The following is a 16792-nucleotide window of genomic DNA, read 5'->3' on the forward strand; positions in this document are numbered from 1 at the left end:
CCCCCCCGTTTCCCCCTCCCCTACCCTCCCCTCGCCGGCACCGGAGTGACAGGCGCGGGGCCCTCCTCGCCGAAGCTCGGGGCTCTGGCGCTGGCGAATCACAGAGTGGTGGAATCTATTGCCTTTGTCTGACAAGTCATCCATCTCCCGGCGCGGGGAGGGGGAGGGGGTCTGGAGGGGGCTTTGCAGCTTTTAGAAAGACACACACCGGGAGCCGAGGCTCCAGTCTCCGGCCGAGTCTTCTCGAAGCCGCAACCCACCTGGGGCCAGCCCCAGCGCTGCCGGCGCCGCTTACCTCCCTCCCTCCCTCCCGGCCCTTCGGCCGCCGCGGCGTGCGCCTGCCTATTCCGGGGGCGGGGGCCCGCTCGCGCGCTCCTCTCCCGCGGGCGCCCGCTCGGACATCCCGGGGATTGCTACTTCTCTGCCAACTTCGCCAACTCGCCGGCACTTGGAGCAGCCCAGCTCCCATCCCGGCGCCCTCGGGCCGCCCCCCGCCCCACGCCCTCTCCGACCAACGCCTCGCGGATGACCGGGTTCCAGGGGAGCTGAGCTAACCGCCTCCCCGGCCCGGCCTCAGACCTGGCAACAGCTGCTGCGCGAGCAATGCGCCCCCGGTGCCCCCTGGCCCGGCCCATTTCCCCGGGGCCACTCTGCTGATCGTCCAGTCCCGCGCCCCGACGGTGGGAAGTTGCGACCACTGCGGTTGCAAGCCCCCGCTGGCCCTGAGGAGTCCCGGCGGGGAGCTCACCGCAGCGGCCCCCGCCCCCGCGCGCCCCACAGCTGCCGGGCGCCCGCTCACCCTCCCTCCTTCACCGTCCCTCCCTTTTCTCCTCAAGTCCTGAAGTTGAGTTTGCGAGGCGACACGGCGGCGGCGGCCGCGCTGCTCCCGCTCCTCTGCCTCCCCATGGATATGCACTGCAAAGCAGACCCCTTCTCCGCGATGCACCGTGAGTACCGGCGCCCGGCTTCTGCTCGGGTTCCAACCCTGTCTAATCCCAGCGCAGCCCGGCCCCCTGCACTCAGGTCCCATCTCGGAGGCCACGCTGGCTTTTCCCGTTCTCTCTTTTCGTTCTACCTCTTTTCCTTTGCCTGGTGTTTCTAACGCCTTTAGCTTCTCTCCCTTCTTCCTTCTGTAACCCACGCTCATTCCTCTGCTTGCCTTCCTACCTTCCCTGGTACTCATCACCTGCCTTTGCTCCTTCCACCTGCTCCTTCTTAGGTCGTGGGACCCACAGCCCTGGGCGGGGGTTCCAGCTCCCTAGTCAGCCTCTTGCCCTAGACTGGAGGACTAATTGACAGGCAGTTTTTAGGGTGTTGTGGTTTTTCTCCCTCTCTGTTTTCTCTCACTCTCTCACCCTCTCTCAGTTTGTCGTCTTCTCCTCCCTCCCTCATCTCTACCTTTCTCAGACTTGGAGTTGTGGGTGTCAGGGAGGAGACTTCTAGCTTGGACAACCTGAGTGTTAGGACAGTTGGTCAGAAGAGAGTGGGGGTGGGGTGCCCCCTTCTGACCCTCCGCTTTCAGCATCTTTTGGCCCTTCCAGCCTAGTCAAAGCTTCTCCTGGGCTGGTTTGAAATATTTTCTTCCTCTCTCTTTCCCATTTCCCTTCCATCTCCTTTCCATTCCTTTCCCTTTGAGTTGAGAATCCAAGGTTGGCAGGACGTGGTCATTGTCTTTCCCTACCTCTGCCCTGGGAGATGTTCTAAAACAAAAAGGGGTTAGAGGAGAAATCGAAGTCAAGAAGAGAGCAAGCAGGGCAGCCTTCCAAGCTGGCCCCTGGGCAGAGTGCAGCTCTGCTCAGTTCTGAAGCCTTCTTGCCTGCCTCCCACTCCCTGTTAAGGACCTTGCAGTCAGTGTCCTGGGTAGGGGGTCAGCAAAGAAGGAAAAATGAGGGGGAAAGAACAAAAGGAAGGCAAATCCCGAAAACTGGGGGAAAATGAAAGAGAAGTCAAAACAAGAGAAAGGAAATCAAAGACAGAAAATTGAAAGGATGATACAGAAAAAAAGAGAAAAGGAGAAAAGAAACAGGAAAAAGAATTGTTTTAATGAAATTTAAATTTATCTAATTCATATTATGTTTTTAGCTTGGAAAACCATGAGATATTTAAGCAGATATTTAAAATAAAAAGATAAATAAGATTCTAAGTAGAAAACCCCTCCCCATCTGTAAATTAAAGATAATTTGCAACTTTTCACGAGAAAACTTTTTAAAACCTGGCTTGCCTCTGTGCTTAAGACAAGAAAGCCAAGAAGAAAGAGCTGTGTTTCTCTGGGCATACATTTAGCTTTGGGGGGAGGATCTTTAAAAACTACTCCTGGGATAAAATATATTCCCCTAAATAATTTCCGAGTACAGGAAACCCAAGCCGAGGGTTTCAGGCAGTTGCTTTTCGCTGGAAGCCGGGCCGGAAAGCCTTGCTCCTTTTCGGGAGTGGAATCAGGTCCTCACGCCGTCTTCACCCAGCCCGCCTGTTTCGAAGCCGGCTGCCACTGCTTTGGCTCTCTTCTCTGGAAGATTGCGCCTGGGCTGCGCACTGAGAGCCACTTTGAAACCCAAAAGGGAGCAAGGACAGCAGAAGGTGGTCGGAAGAAAGGAGAGAGTCGCCGCGCAACCGGCGGGCTGGCTGACTCGCGGGCCAGCAGCTACAGTCCGGGTCGGCACCGCCGGCAGTGGCGCATTCCAGGCCTGACTCAGCGCCAGCCCGGCAGGCCTCCGGTCGACTACCGGCCCGGACTTCTGCCGTGCCCCCTTCCCATCTCCACCCTTTAAATTGGGACTGAGGGGCCAGGCCCGGAGCCCGGGGAGGCTGAATTATTCATCTTTAATCTGCCCGCAGCTGCCGCCTTTTCATGCTGGTAACGCGAGTTCTCCCGGGGCCTAAATTATTGATGGTTGGGGTTTGGAAGGAGGGGAGGGGTGAGGAGTGGGACTAGAGATAGGGAGATACAGGGATGGGGGCAAAATAAGAGGTTCTGGCCTCCCAAGAGCCATCTAATCAGAGGCCTCTTCCCAGGTATTTTACCCGATTTCTTTTGGTTTCCCCAGAAGGGGACGGGAGAAAAAGCGAAGGGGGCACGAGATGCCCCCCCCCCCCCCCCGCTTTTTCCGAACTCGCTTGAAGGTTGCTGGCCCAGTCTGGCCTAAGCTGCTACAAGTCTCTGAGCTTGGATTGCTTGCTAAATGCCGCTGCAGGTTGATCGCTCTGGGTGCAGGATTTCTAGTCTGCGGTAGGCCAGGGAGAATGGGGCACCGGGGCAGAACCCTCAAGTCTGGCACCCGGTGACCACCTTGCCTCTTATATTGGAAACCCAGCTAGTAGGACTGGAAACCCAGAATCCTCCTTTAGGCCAGAAGAGCAAACGCTCTTGTTGCTGGGTTCCCTGGGCTCTCTGGGTGGCTGCCCATATCTAAGAGGTCAGAGGGACTGGTACTGGCTTGGGCTGGCTGTAAAGGGTGCCGGGTGAGTCCTCAGCCGATAGGGCAGCCTGTGTTGTGGGACCTGGGTGAAATGGTTTGCACCCAGCCCGAAGCAGTTAGCGACTGACAGGCAAACCCAAACAGCCTGTGTTCTCGGCTGCAGCGGGGAACCGCCCGGCTCTCAGGCAGCTCTCAGGCCACCGTCTTGTCTTTGACAGCATCAGATCCCCAACCCCTGTCTCTTCCACTCTCCCCTCTTCAGCTGGTTTTCGTTCCACTTTAGACACTAGGGAGATGAGAAGGTCGATTTTTCTCCCAAATATCTAAAGATAGAAAACATAAAGGGAAGAAAAACTCCCGGTCAAAAACAAACCAAACAAAAAGCACAGGGAAAGAGGTAGTGCAATCCCGATTAAAAATAAATACAAAGGAAGAGGTAGAGAGCAAAGGTGTGTGTGTGTGTGTGTGTGTGTGTGTGTGTGTGTGTGTGTGTCCCTCTCTATGCTTGGGGTTCGGCTGAGCAGAGTTAAGCGGACCCGGACCTCCCATCCGCTTCCAAGCCCTCGCGTGCACTGAATCTGCCCCTTGCATGCCGCACAGGCGGGATCCCTCTCCAGCTAGTTCCGTCTTCCCAGGCACTTCATCTCCTCATTGTCCTGTATTTGTTCCCTACTGGCATTAATCCCTTTTACCGTATTTCTCCTTCTTCCCCTCTTTTCTCTCTCCTGACTTTTCCATTCCTTCCCTGACTTTCTCCCTCGCGTCGACCTGGTCTGGGAGTCGCGTTCTGCCCAGCCCTCTGTGCAACGTCTGCGCTTTCGTCTCTAGGGCCCCTGGAGTTCCAACCCCTAATCCTCCGCATTGTGGTCAGTCCCCCCGCCCCTTGAGTTCAGGAATATGCCCCACAGACCTACCTGCTCCTTTCGCAAGTCTGGGGCTGCGGACCCTGACTAATGGCTGGTCCCTGCTGTGTGTGGGGTGTTGTGTTTTTTTCTTGTCTCTCCCCAGCAGGGCACGGGGGTGTGAACCAGCTCGGGGGGGTGTTTGTGAACGGCCGGCCCCTACCCGACGTGGTGAGGCAGCGCATCGTGGAGCTGGCCCACCAGGGTGTGCGGCCTTGTGACATCTCCCGGCAGCTGCGGGTCAGCCACGGCTGTGTCAGCAAAATCCTGGGCAGGTGAGGGCCTGAGCTATCCCTGGAGAAGACCTCCTCCTTCCCTGGCCCTAGGACTTGGTTAAAAGTGGAGGATGCCAAGCAGGAGAGGGAGACCCCCAGCTAGAAGGGATCTAAAGAGCTGTTTCATTTGGAAAGGGAAATCAAGTGGTGGCACAGCCCCAGGAGGAAGAGTGAAGCAGGGTCAAACCCAGTGCCTGCCCTGCTTCAGGACCCTCCTAGGGGAGGCAGCTCCATTTGTGGCTTCAGAAAGGGAGGGACACTTTTCCCAGCCAGTTAATGTGAAAGATGTTGGAGGAATGGGGTGGGGAGCAAAATGGGTCCCCAAGAGGAGAAAAGACAGCATTTGGGAGGTAGGAGGGTCCTGGTTCCCACAGGGCATTGTGCTCAGTAGGAAAGGGCTGGAGGTGGTGCCTCAGCCCTGGCTTTACCTGAGGCCTCTCCTGGCTTGCTCTTCCCAAGAGAAAAGCTGGGCTTTCACTCCCCCGGGTGCTTATTCTGACCAATATGCACCCCGTTCCTGGTGTGGCTGTCTCCTAGGAGAGAGCATTCCTTAGTCCTCTGCCTCTGCAGCATTTCTCACACTAGCCAAGTTTCCTCTGGAAGTCTCGACTCAGCCACAGTGGTCCATTTCCCTCCAAGCTGCTGCCTCAGGTGGGAGAGTGGCTCAGCGGCTTCAGAGCCTGCAGCCCCCCTGCCCCTGCTACCACCCTGCTTCTTGCTGACCCCGCCGGCCTTCCCGGCGCAGGTACTACGAGACTGGCAGCATCAAGCCTGGTGTGATCGGTGGTTCCAAGCCCAAGGTGGCAACGCCCAAAGTGGTGGACAAGATTGCTGAATACAAGCGACAGAACCCGACTATGTTTGCCTGGGAGATCCGAGACCGGCTCCTGGCTGAGGGCATCTGCGACAACGACACAGTGCCCAGCGTCTCTTCCATCAACAGGTGAGCAAGCTCCCTGGTCTGCAGATGGGACTCCAGTTCCCAGTTCTTGCCTTCTGGGGTGTCTCCCTGAACCAGGTCTCTGCTGTCTGTCCAGCCTCCACCCTGTCTTCCAGCTCCCAGCTTGAAGTCCTTTGAGTAGGGAGAGGATTCTTGGGAGACAGAGAGATAGACAAACAGACAGGGTTGTCTCCAGTTCAGAGCTGGGTATTCCCTGCCAGGCTTCTCCTGCCGGCGTCCTGGAAATGAATCCAAGTGTTTGTGGTAATTAAGACTCCAAGATTATGCGCCTCAGGATCTAGAGACAATCACAGCCCATAGCAAAGCCTTTAAAATGACCAGTGTCTATTCATTGCCTTCAAACAGACTTCCCTTTCTAAAGGCATGCACTCTTCCCCAGGGGCAGCCACCAGTCCTGGCTCCCCTGCCCTCTTAGCCAACTCCCACAAAGCTTGCCTCCCAAGAGCCCAGGTTTTGCTAGCAAGCTCTGCACAAATTTCCGGCCTAGAAGTACTGGCATCCAGGTCTGCAGAGCAAATGCCAACCACCAGACAGTTATTGGCAGGATTGAGGATCTGGACAAGGAGTAGAATGCCATGCAGGGAGGGAGAAATCAGACCTTGAGACTGAAGCTTGGGAGATGCCCCAACCACCTAGGGTACATATCTCCAGGATGAAGTCTTTGCACTGATGACACAAGCCAGAGTAAGCTTAATATGCAAGATAGTTAGAACTCTAATTCCCAAACTCCTTCAGTGTGTTCTCTGGGAGAACACATGAGCATGCTGCATGCATATATATCTCAGCCAGTATGTCAGCATGCCTTTCTTGGGTGGCTGCAGAACACACAAGCAGCAGTTGGGCTTAGGAACCCCAGAACAGCTTCACCGTTGTGCAACTGTACAACCTGACAGTTATACATAGAGATCCTGCACAAGTCATTCACCAGTCAGAAGTAAGTTTCAGATAGCCTTGGACCTCCATTTTAAGGTTCTCCCCAAAAGAGAAGAGGGCTAAGAATTCCACACCCCATTATTCTTTGCACTCTTTTAAAGGCTCACTATCAAGACGACTAATAATTCAGATGGTGCCTTTTTCTGAAACTGGCATCACCAATCACAGGGTTTTTATTAAAATATTTTGCAAATGATATGGAATTATCCCAAATCATCCTGAAAACAGCAGGTAGAATTAGCTGGTAGAATGTACCTTGGCTAAAGAAGATCCCCTCTGCCACACTCGTGCTGTAACGTACTGCAAGGCAACCCCAGAAATTATCCCAGTGTGTGCCATCTGTATTAAAATGGTTATTCAGTTATGAACAGGGTAACATAATACTGATCAGCTAATTATACACCCTCCGAAACCCTCCAGCTCCCTGGGTCTGGCTCAGCCAGGTATTGAAAATATGATGGTTTGACATTCAGATACCTTCCAAAGAAGCTGGAGAAAAAGGCTGAGTGGTTTGGGAGAGGAATAAGTCCTTTGCATTTGAAAGTCAGGAGGAGGCTAAGGAAACTGAGGGCTGAGGCAAGAGTGCTGGTTAGGGAAAGAAAGGGGACAAAGCATTTTTTTTCTGAGCCATCGGAGACTGTCTCAGCTGGCTACTGGCCCTGACAGTGAGTTGGAACTGAGGTCTTAGGAGGAGAGCAGCTGGAGCCAAGAGTGACCCAGTAGAGGACCTGCGTTACTGGACTAGGTGGTGACATCTGGGTAATATTTCAGAGAAATGCTGGTTGTCAATGATGAGATTTTCGAGCATTTGGAAGAACCCAAGATGTGTATAATTAAGGTGATTCATTTCCTTGTGTGGCATGGAGGAGTGGAACAACAAAGCAGTTGTGGTGGCAGCCCTATCTAACACAAAAGATGTTTTTGGAAGCTGGCTTATGCACAAGTGTGGGATGTTTCATCCTCAAAAGCCATAGAGTGTAGGCAACAGGTGACCTGAGAATCAAGCTCCGGAGACCTTGAGATACACTCACCAGAAGTGGGGGAAAAAGTAGACAAGCGAGCCATCTGTGAGATGCATGGCCTCACATGACATCTCTGACAGCCTCAGAAACTACCCAGCAAAGGGCCCTATCACCAGAAGGGCATAGAGGCTTCCTTGGGTGCAGAGAAATAGCTAGGTTTTGCTGGAGATGGAGAGGGAAAATGAGGAAGGAATGGGGAAGCCACTGGTAGCACGGTGGCAAGCCCTGGGTATAAAATTAGGCTTCATGGCTTCTTTTGTCAACAAGAAGCAGTCAGGTTGTTCTTGATTTTGCTTTGGGCAGAATTCTCCCACAGTTCATATTTTGGAAAGAATTCTGGGAGCTGCTGGGATACATCTGGGTACCCCATCCTTAGCATCCTTCTGGTATGTGCTCTGCTCTTAAGGAGACAGTTTTTTTTTGAGATGTGCTTCACCCTAACACTTGATAATGATAGGATGTTTCTACTGGTGCTTTTTTTTTTTTAACTTAGCTCTTTCTCAATTCTGAGAATTCTCAGTCTCTGTAGGAAGAACATAGAGATTTTCCTCTGTGCAGAGACTAGTGCATTGGAAAATGGGGAGTTTTAAGTTCAGAGATTTATTGTTGTAGAGTTGTCCACTTGTGTTAGGTCCTTTAAAACAGTTTTGAGTAAGGGTGGCAGGAGCCAGCATTGGCAAGAAAAGAAGTTCACACATGCTCACCCACCTGAGCCAAAGGTTTTTCACCTTCTCCTCCCCAAAACAGATGCTGTCGCCGCACTTGAAATATGCTGTTATGGCTATAAATTAAATTGCTTTTTGTGTTTAAAAATGGTTTTGGCATTCTCTGATCCTGTTGCGATAAAGGCTTAGTGTCCAATCTCCATTCTCCATCAGCAAATCCTCTCGGAATTGCCTTTTTGGGCCAAAGGAGTGTGCCAGGGAGGTCTCTGTACTCCCAGAGACCACTGTCCAAAACCTCAAGTTGACTGGGTCGCTTAACACATGGAATTTATCCAAATCATTCTTAATATTGGGTTACTGATCGCTGACACAGAATTGCCAGCTCTTCAGCTTGTACGCCACTGCTGTGGAGGGCTGGTGTTTATAACCAGGTGACTTTGGATTGAAACCTGGCATGGGAAATTGCCTGGAGCAGGGAGAAATGGAGGGAGATCCTTGCTACTAAAGGGGGGGAAAGTCACTAAGTTACATGGCTGAGCAATTGACTAGGCGGAGAGGATTTCCCTGATTATGTGCCAGAGTGTTCTGGTTTGGCTGTTGCTCTGGGCAGGGAATACAGCTCCTTTGAAAGAATAATATGAACTCCAGATGAAGTCTAGGGTTACTGGAGATCCCCTGAGGGTGCATTCTTGGAGTGAAATGACAATAAGGGCACCACTTTCTAACTTTTTGAGGCTGTCCTACACTTTTTGGGACCAGTGACTCCTCACCCCTACATTTTTTGGAGTGGACCTTTCCAGAGTCTGCTCCTTACTGTCCACCAACCACTGGTGCTCTCCCTTAGCTTTTTTGGTTCAAAATAAGCACATTCCTTCTAGCTGTGGCAACGCTGGCTGCAACAAGGTGACAGCCCCAGCACACGTGTTAAAAAATTCCAGTCTGTCATTCAGGTGTTTTCTGATCCCTCCTAACACCACTGTGTCATTCTCAGGTCTTTATCAAAGGTCTGGCAGTGGGGGGGTGACAGTGGTCTACCAGTTGTCCTTTCAAGTAAGCTGGGAGTTAGTCATTCCAGGACCTGAAATATTGAAGATGACTTCGGGACTAGGGTCTGTTTCTCTTTCTCTGAAACTCACATTCCAAAACATTGCATGTTTGATTCTGGCTTAGCATGGTGGCATTGCCTGCCATATCTCCATATCCTCATAGCTGTTGGTGGTCAGTGCTGTTGGACTCAGGGCAAAAAGCCAGAGTGGATCAATGAGTTAAAAAAAACTTCTGTCCACAGAGGAGTGAGAGAAATAAGGACAGAGAACCTGCTTTTGGGGCACTAGGCTTAGCACACTGGGGCCGCAAGTAACAGTTTATTCTCAGCAGTTTCTAAGAAGCCATGCCCACCCCAGAGGGTGTCTCCAGCTGTTAAGGTCTCCCATCCTTAGAACATGTAAAGCAGGCATGACTATCCATCCTATTCTTTAACTTGAGCTGGAGTTGACTCTTGAAAAGCCCATTTTGTTTCCTCAGTTGTTTTAGCCTGGACTTCTTGGCCAGCATTTGTATTGGTCTGTCTCCCTATTGACTGGCTTGTGGATGTTCAGGCTACAATATCGCCTCTGGTTGAAGGGCAATGACTGGTCGCCTTGAGTTCTATGTCAGCTGGCAACTTTTAAGAAGAGGCACACAGGAAGGGTTATTCCTAACAAAAGCCCCAGGTGGGTTTTGGAGGATGATGCAAAAAAGAAAAGAGAGAAGGAGACCCTAAATAAGTAAATAAATACTGTCCCAACTGTTCCGAGAACTCAATAAAACAATCACATCAAATATGAAGAGGCATAAATCTTGTGTCTGCACAGGTAACCTACTCAATTGCTTTTATTATCGCTCAGGCTGCCTCCATTTATTACCGTCCATGGCCCCAGCAAAGGAGACTGCGTGGAGGGTGGTCTCCAGTGCAATCCTACACCCGGAGAGGCAACAATCAGCCCATACAGCCAGGGATTTTGATGGGAACCCGGGAAGGGCCCATCTGTCTGCATGAAAACCAATCAATAACTCTGTAACCAGAGCCCTTGTCACAGGGAAATGGACAACACAACAGTTCAATAGAAGGGCCACAAGGGGAATTAGCCAAGTGGAGATGGGGCAGGGCAGGAATGGCCCCTACAGAAGGGAAACAGGGGTGCCCAGAGAAGAGAAGATTGGGGAGGCAGTGAGGATGAGGCAAGGGAGAGCAGTAGCCTCATATGCCTATTGACATAAAGTGGGGGCTTATTGTGCAGAGTAGAGTCAGGGTTGGAGAAGCAGCATTGGAAGTTGGGGTGGCGGGAACCTGTTTTGGAGGGCAGTTGGGAAATGGGTATTTTTGGGGGGCACACAGGATAGTGTAATTGTAAATGTGACAGGATATGCTCATGGGCTACATGATAGCTTCTAGACAAAGAGTAGCAATCATAGTAACTGGTGCAGAAGATTAATTACACTTCCCCCAAAGCCTGTATTCTGAAAAGGGGGCTTCTTATAAACCCATGTGGGATGGGGGTCCTGCTCCCTAGTCCTCTTAGCAAGACTAATGAAGGAACACCTTAATCCAGGTGCCTGTTGTCCATTCCCAGCTTCCTAGACCTGCATCTCTAGTTGCATCTCTAGCAGCTTTGCCTCTTGGTGCTCAGGTCTGGCATTACTCCTAACTAGGGCTGCAGTTCTTATATTAAGAGGAAAATGAATATACTAGAAAAAAGTCCTTCTTCACTTCCTGTTCCTTAAAAGAATGCAATAAAGGATACTCACCTGACCTGCCAATTCTCTGGCTCCCTACTTGCTTTCTCACACCTTCTGACCAGCCAAGCCAGTGTCCAGAGCTCAGATTCCTGCAGGGGAGACAGCTGCAGGCACAGCTCACCCACTCTGGGTGCATCTGGAGAAGGCAGAGTGAGAACTGAGATCTGAGGAATGGGAAACAGTGTCTCCCAACCAATCTCCATAGCACAGGAGACATACCAGGTGGGGAAAAGTGACATCACCTAGGATTATCTATCTACCACTGAACCTCTGGGTTGAGGTGTTTTCTCCTGTTGGTCATGTTTTCTGTTGTGGTGCTACCACTGCACAGCTTGAATATATTCATATGGCTTATAGACATAAAGGTTGATGTCTTCTATGTGGGGGTCTTCTGTGTGCCCACCAGTGTCTGCTGTTAGGTGCAGACCTCTGAGGCCAAGAGGAGGAAAGGGAGGAAGGCCCACAGGACATGACCTATAGTCACAGGCAAAGGCCTGGTACCTTGTACTTGGGCCCAATAAGTGATTGGGCTGTGGGCAAAGTAGCAGTAATAAGGCTGAGCTGAGGATGCCTCATTTCAGCAAACTGGGACCAAATTTTTTTAAATTATTTGCATAGAAATACTCTATAGTTCAATTAGCTCCCAATCAGAGGGAATTTGCTGAACCAATGCCATCTCACTTTCTGACATAGAATTGTGTGACCAGCTGTCCATCATTGCTTCAACACTCCAGCCCCAGATCCATTGGCAATGCTAGTTAGGGACCAACCACATCAGCAACCAAGAAGACACTCTTCCAGTACAACTCTTCCTCCCAAGCTATGGTCCAGTGACTCACAAGCCAGGTCTTCCAACAGGAGGCATGGCACTGGGACATAGTCATGGGCAGAGCTCTCCCTAGGGCAGGCCCAGGCCTAGTCTTCAAAGCCTCCCCCAATAATCCGGGTGCCAAGAAATGAGGAAGAGGCTCTGGGTCAGAAATGCATGATTGGACCTGGCTAAGAGGACAGGCAGGGCATGGTGGCAGAGGAAGCTGCTTTGGGGCCTCCTGAGGAGGGCTGGGCACAGAGAGCTGATGAGCATATGGGAAATAAGAGGAAAATGGCCTTGCCTGGAGGAAAAGGAGCAGGCCCCATGTACCAGGGAATTCTCTGGTAAGAAAGGAAGATGTGTAGGAGGCAGATGAGAGTGCTCATAGAGCTAGGATCATCTTATAACTTGTCTTCCAATCACAAAAATAACAGGACCCCTCCCTGTGTTTCTTGAGAGACGACACGATGAAAAGTTTTGTGTTTAAAGAGAGGAGCAGCGCTGAGTCACTGGGCAGCATTCTATTCATTTTATTATCAGGATGTGGGGGAAGGAGGTTAGTGCCCACAAGTCCAGACTGTCAAGACTTTTATTTGCCAAAAGTGGTGAAGGGGCAGCTACTTACAACACAAATGTCTTCCAGATTCTGGCAAGGAGGGTACATGGCTCTGGGAGGATCCATGGCATATGGGAACCTGACCTGTAGGCACTGATATAGGAAAGCTTGAGGCAGGTGCTGGGGATGGAACCCAGGGCCTTGCATACTTTAAGCAAGCTCTCTCCTGCTGAGCTACATCCCCAACCCAGGAAGACTCTTTTGATAACTCTGTGCTAGACATAGGGCTTGATTCATCCTGGCCCTTGATAGGCAGCCTCTGGTCTATGTAACTCAATGCACTGACTGGTCTTTCTGCTTTAGGCCAGAGCAGTAACCTCAGTGCAAGTGCAAGAGGATAGGACATTTTCTGAGCCCCTTAGTCCAGAAGGTCATGGGGAAGGGAGTATGGGAAGGAGAGGAGAAGAGACGTGAATGGGAAGGAAACAGGAGGTGAGGATGTGGACTGCAAGAGTAAGGAGGGAGGTGGGAAGCTGAGAGGTGAAAAAGAGCTGTCTGGGAGCTGCTTTGATCTGGCTGGGGTTCCTTAGGACAGGAGCATGTGGCAGGGTCAGAGAATGCATCCACAGAGCTTGAAAAGGAGGATTGGATCCTGCTCATCTGAGCCAGAGCCCTTGATACCCTACAAGGTCTCTAAGGTGATTGGAGGGAGCAACAGCTCCAGGCAGCTGGTAGTCCAGGCTGATGGGACCTTGAGGAGCAGCTCAGAGGTAATAAAAGAGTAGAGGCCAGGAAAAAGAAAGTAGGAAAGTTTCTGAAAAGAGAGTGTAACAAAAGAAGTGACATTGCGGGGATAAACTTGCAGAGCTGGGAGTGGTGTAGTGCCTTCTCTGAGGGACTCACCAGAGCTCTGGAGGTGGATATTGCCCCCTGCCCCCTTGGCACACTGCACAACACCAACAGTATCCATGGGGCTGCTGCAGTGCAGGCGCTCCAGCCTGGTCCCCAGCAGGCTGACAAGGAAGACTGAGAGAAAGGCCCGGAAGAAGAGGGGGCAGCCTAGCTTCCTGGGGCTTCCACATTAGAGGCCCCTCAAATCAGAGCCTCTGGTAACTTCTCTCTGGACTTTTGCTCTGCCTGCTTTCAGTCCTGCCCCACTCATAGCCATCTCCCTTTGCAGCGGTCAGGAACAGAGGAAGCCAGCCGATATGCTGGGCAGCCCCTGGCAGGAGGCAAGACAGGGCAGCAGGCTGAGAAGGGAAAAGTGGAGTTAAGAAATCAGAGAGGAAGGAGAGGAGAGGACTGGGAGAGAGCGAAGGGGTAAAAAGGAAGAACAAAGAATCCCCAGAGCTCAAGCAAATAGAAGCAAGTGCTGGGGACAGCGCTCCATAATACTGGTGCTCCCTCTTGACCCTGGAGTCTTGGCTGGGCTCTGCTGCCCTGCCCATGTCTGGTAGGTAAATGAAGGAAGCTGAAGAGGCCAGGAGCTTTATGGACAGTACTGGCCTGATGGACCATGGAGATGGTCAGGAAGGAGCCCCTCATTTGGCCCCTTATTCTGCCAGCTCTCATTGTAATTCTAGAGGGTGAGCTCTGGTGTGTGCCTTAGTGTGTTACCCTGAGAGAAGCTGGTGAACATGTGGTGGGGGGCCTCTGTGTAGCTCTGATTTAGAAAATGTATGTGGGCTGGTGGCATCTAGCCAAGCTTGGCTTTTGTGCCCATGTCTAAATGGCCTAGCATTCCAGGGAGCTCCTGGAAGGAGTCAGTCTGGTCAACCCAAGTGATTTACTATTCAGGTTTCCAGTTGATAGGATTATTTGGTCCCCAAACAAGAGTCCCTGCCATCACTTGGAGGGCCTGCTTGTTTGGGTGTTAGCAAATGCAATCCAGAGAGCACAGGGTCAAAAGGACAGTAGACATTCTGATGGGTCAATAGGTAAGGGTCAGGGCAGGTCCACATAGGGTCCTGACACTGTTAGTCTGTGGACACGCACATGCCTGGGGGTGTCCACTGGTGAGCAGCATGTGTTTGCTTCATTGGAGGTGAGAGTGTCAAGATGTGTATGATGGCTGGAGTGGTGAGTGTGTATAATATCCTGCTAGGCAAACTGGTAGCAGTTGTATTATTTTATCTGCTGTGTCACTTCAAAGGGAGACAGTGCTTTGGACAAGGGCTGGGATAGTTATCTCCTTCTAACATCAGCAGAGTGAACACCCCCTTTCCATAGTTCCTTCCCTCTCCTTCCTCTCTTTCCTTCTCTACACTCAGGAGCCAATCTCGGTAGATTCTAATTGAAGAGTGACTGAAGAGTGACGAGAACTTGATAAGATAAGGAAGGCCATCCTTCCTCTAGGGACCAACAGAGGTTTCATGTTCTCTCTCCCCTCTGCTTCTCTAAGGGCAGACAGCCTTCTGACTGACTGTGACTATCTGGCCTCGGGGAGAACCAGAGGGACAGAGGTATACTGAGGTTGGGACTTGGCTTTCTGACCCCAATCACTGTGGTTCTTGGAAGGAAAGCCTAACAGGATCCTGAATAAGGGTTGTGGGAGGTAGAAGAGAAACAGCAGAAGACAGGGAGAGAGAAGTGAGAGCCTGCTTGGAGCGACGACCAGCCACACTATCAGTTTGGGCCACAAAAATAGACTGGGAAGGGGGCAGCATGCACACTCTGAAAGCTTTCACCTAGATTTCAGAACTAAGCACTCAGCTCCCTATAGAGGGGACAACCCCAGTTCAGGGCCAGCTGCTCCTAGAACAGTATTGGCCCTCACTCTCAGCCTCCTGCCTCCCACTCAGCAGATGACATCTGCCTCTTCCTCCACTCTCATTGCCCGTTAACTTGACTGTTAAGAGACAGCTCGGAAGGTCATGCGGACTCCTTAGGAGATGACCTCCCAGGGAAGGTACAAAAAAAGTTGAGAGAAATTCATTTCATGGCTAGTGGCTGCTTAGAAAAGAGGATTCCAGCAGACGAATGTGATAAATGTTAACTGAGCATTAATCGCATTAAAGAGGGCCCTATAAACTTTTCATTTCTAATTAAATTCGTCCAGTGATGCTGCCCAAGCGAGTACTCTGGGCCTTTGTTTATGTGGAAAATTAAAATGCAAATACAATGGGATTTATTTCCAGGAGTGGAGTGATGGGCTGGCCTCTCTGGCTACTGGTCTCCAGGCCTGTCAGGCCAGGTAACTGCTTCTCTGGAGGTATTGTGCCCCTTGTGACAGATTTTTGTGTGAAGAGAGAGACCAGAATCCAAGGTCAAATAGAGTTAGGAAAGGGGAAAAGGTGTAAAAGGAATTAAAGAGAAGGAAAAAGGGCAATAAGTGGCCCAGGATAAAAGGAATCATGGTCCTGTTTTCCCTCCAACTTACACCTATAGAATAAAATCCCAACACCTTGCTTGTGAATAATGTCATTGCAAGCCTTCTCTGAGATGAAGGAGTACATGGGGGAATTTGGAGGAAGTGGCCCTATAAGCTATATGTGGATCCCCTCCTAAGAGGACTCAGTGGTCATCAACAGGATGGGCCCACCACCTGGATTTGTCTCTGGCATTTTGGGGCTGCTGTCTACATCATGGTTTTGCTGGGCTCTTCCTGCCAGTGCCAAGTGGCATTGACACGGAGCAGTGGAGCATAGAGGCACAAACTGAAGAGGACATTGTGCATGCACACTCGCACGCACTCAGCCTTCTTACATGTAGGGAGAGCCAGTTGCTCATGAGAATAAACAAATGTCCCTTGAAAGGAGTCTTTTAGTGCCATAACCCCTTTGATAAAAGCAGTAACCCTAAATGTTATTGAATAGAACAATCTAAAATTCCTATTTGCAAAAACATAAATTAAGTCCAGGGGAGAGAAAACCTGAGTAAGAAAAATCATTTGGCTGTATCAGAGATACTGAAAAATAGCTCTGCTGCTCTATGATTAGGGAAGTTGTAAACAGCATTAAAACACAGAGGAGAAGGAAATGGAGGTAGGAGAAGTGAGAAAAGGCAAAACACTAAATCACAAATAGAGGTACATATACAAAGTCACAAACCAGATTTACGCCAAGCTTTGCAAAATCTACAGCCTAGACTGACAATGCGTAGAGAAACCGAGTACACAGACACACAGGCATTTGGAGAAGAGGCAGTGTGGAGGGTGGATTGGTTGCACCGTGGGCAGGCTGCTTGCTGTGCTGGATGCTGGGATTGATCCATCAGCTTTGCTGTGCAGGGATCTGATTGGTATGGTTCTGTAGACAGCCAAGGATACAGCTGTATGAGGTTTTTAAAGGTCTTTAAGCACATGAGTCTCTTGTGAGCTAGATCCATGTTCTAATGGATCTCCAAGGTAGCAACCCATTCCCACAATGCCATTTGCCTGACTGATTTTTCAAATAGCTGCTACCCCTGTCTTCTTCAGTCTGTTTTATTCTGGGTTATTCTTTTCCTCTTTAGTGTTCACTTACGTGTCTTGGA

At 50.9% G+C, this 16792-nt stretch overlaps 1 protein-coding gene across 10 annotated transcripts in view; it reads left to right on the plus strand.

Annotated features, from left to right (window-relative positions):
* Window positions 1-889: 889 nt before the first annotated feature.
* Window positions 890-16792, plus strand: part of PAX2 (paired box 2) — a gene marked incomplete at both ends in the record, with an annotated part of 77917 nt that continues 62014 nt past the window's right edge. For 3 of the 10 annotated variants that reach the window (XM_081268392.1, XM_081268393.1, XM_081268395.1), the window contains 3 exons: window positions 890-947; window positions 4425-4593; window positions 5339-5536. In XM_081268392.1, coding sequence (XP_081124518.1) covers window positions 905-947; window positions 4425-4593; window positions 5339-5536 — 410 coding nt within the window. The remainder of the gene's footprint in view (window positions 948-4424; window positions 4594-5338; window positions 5537-16792) is intronic. The other 7 variants (XM_081268386.1, XM_081268391.1, XM_081268389.1 and 4 more) reach the window with 3 other exon arrangements.

This window comes from Spermophilus citellus (assembly GCF_964194105.1).
Source record: "Spermophilus citellus genome assembly, chromosome: 15".
Lineage (NCBI taxonomy): Eukaryota > Metazoa > Chordata > Mammalia > Rodentia > Sciuridae > Spermophilus > Spermophilus citellus.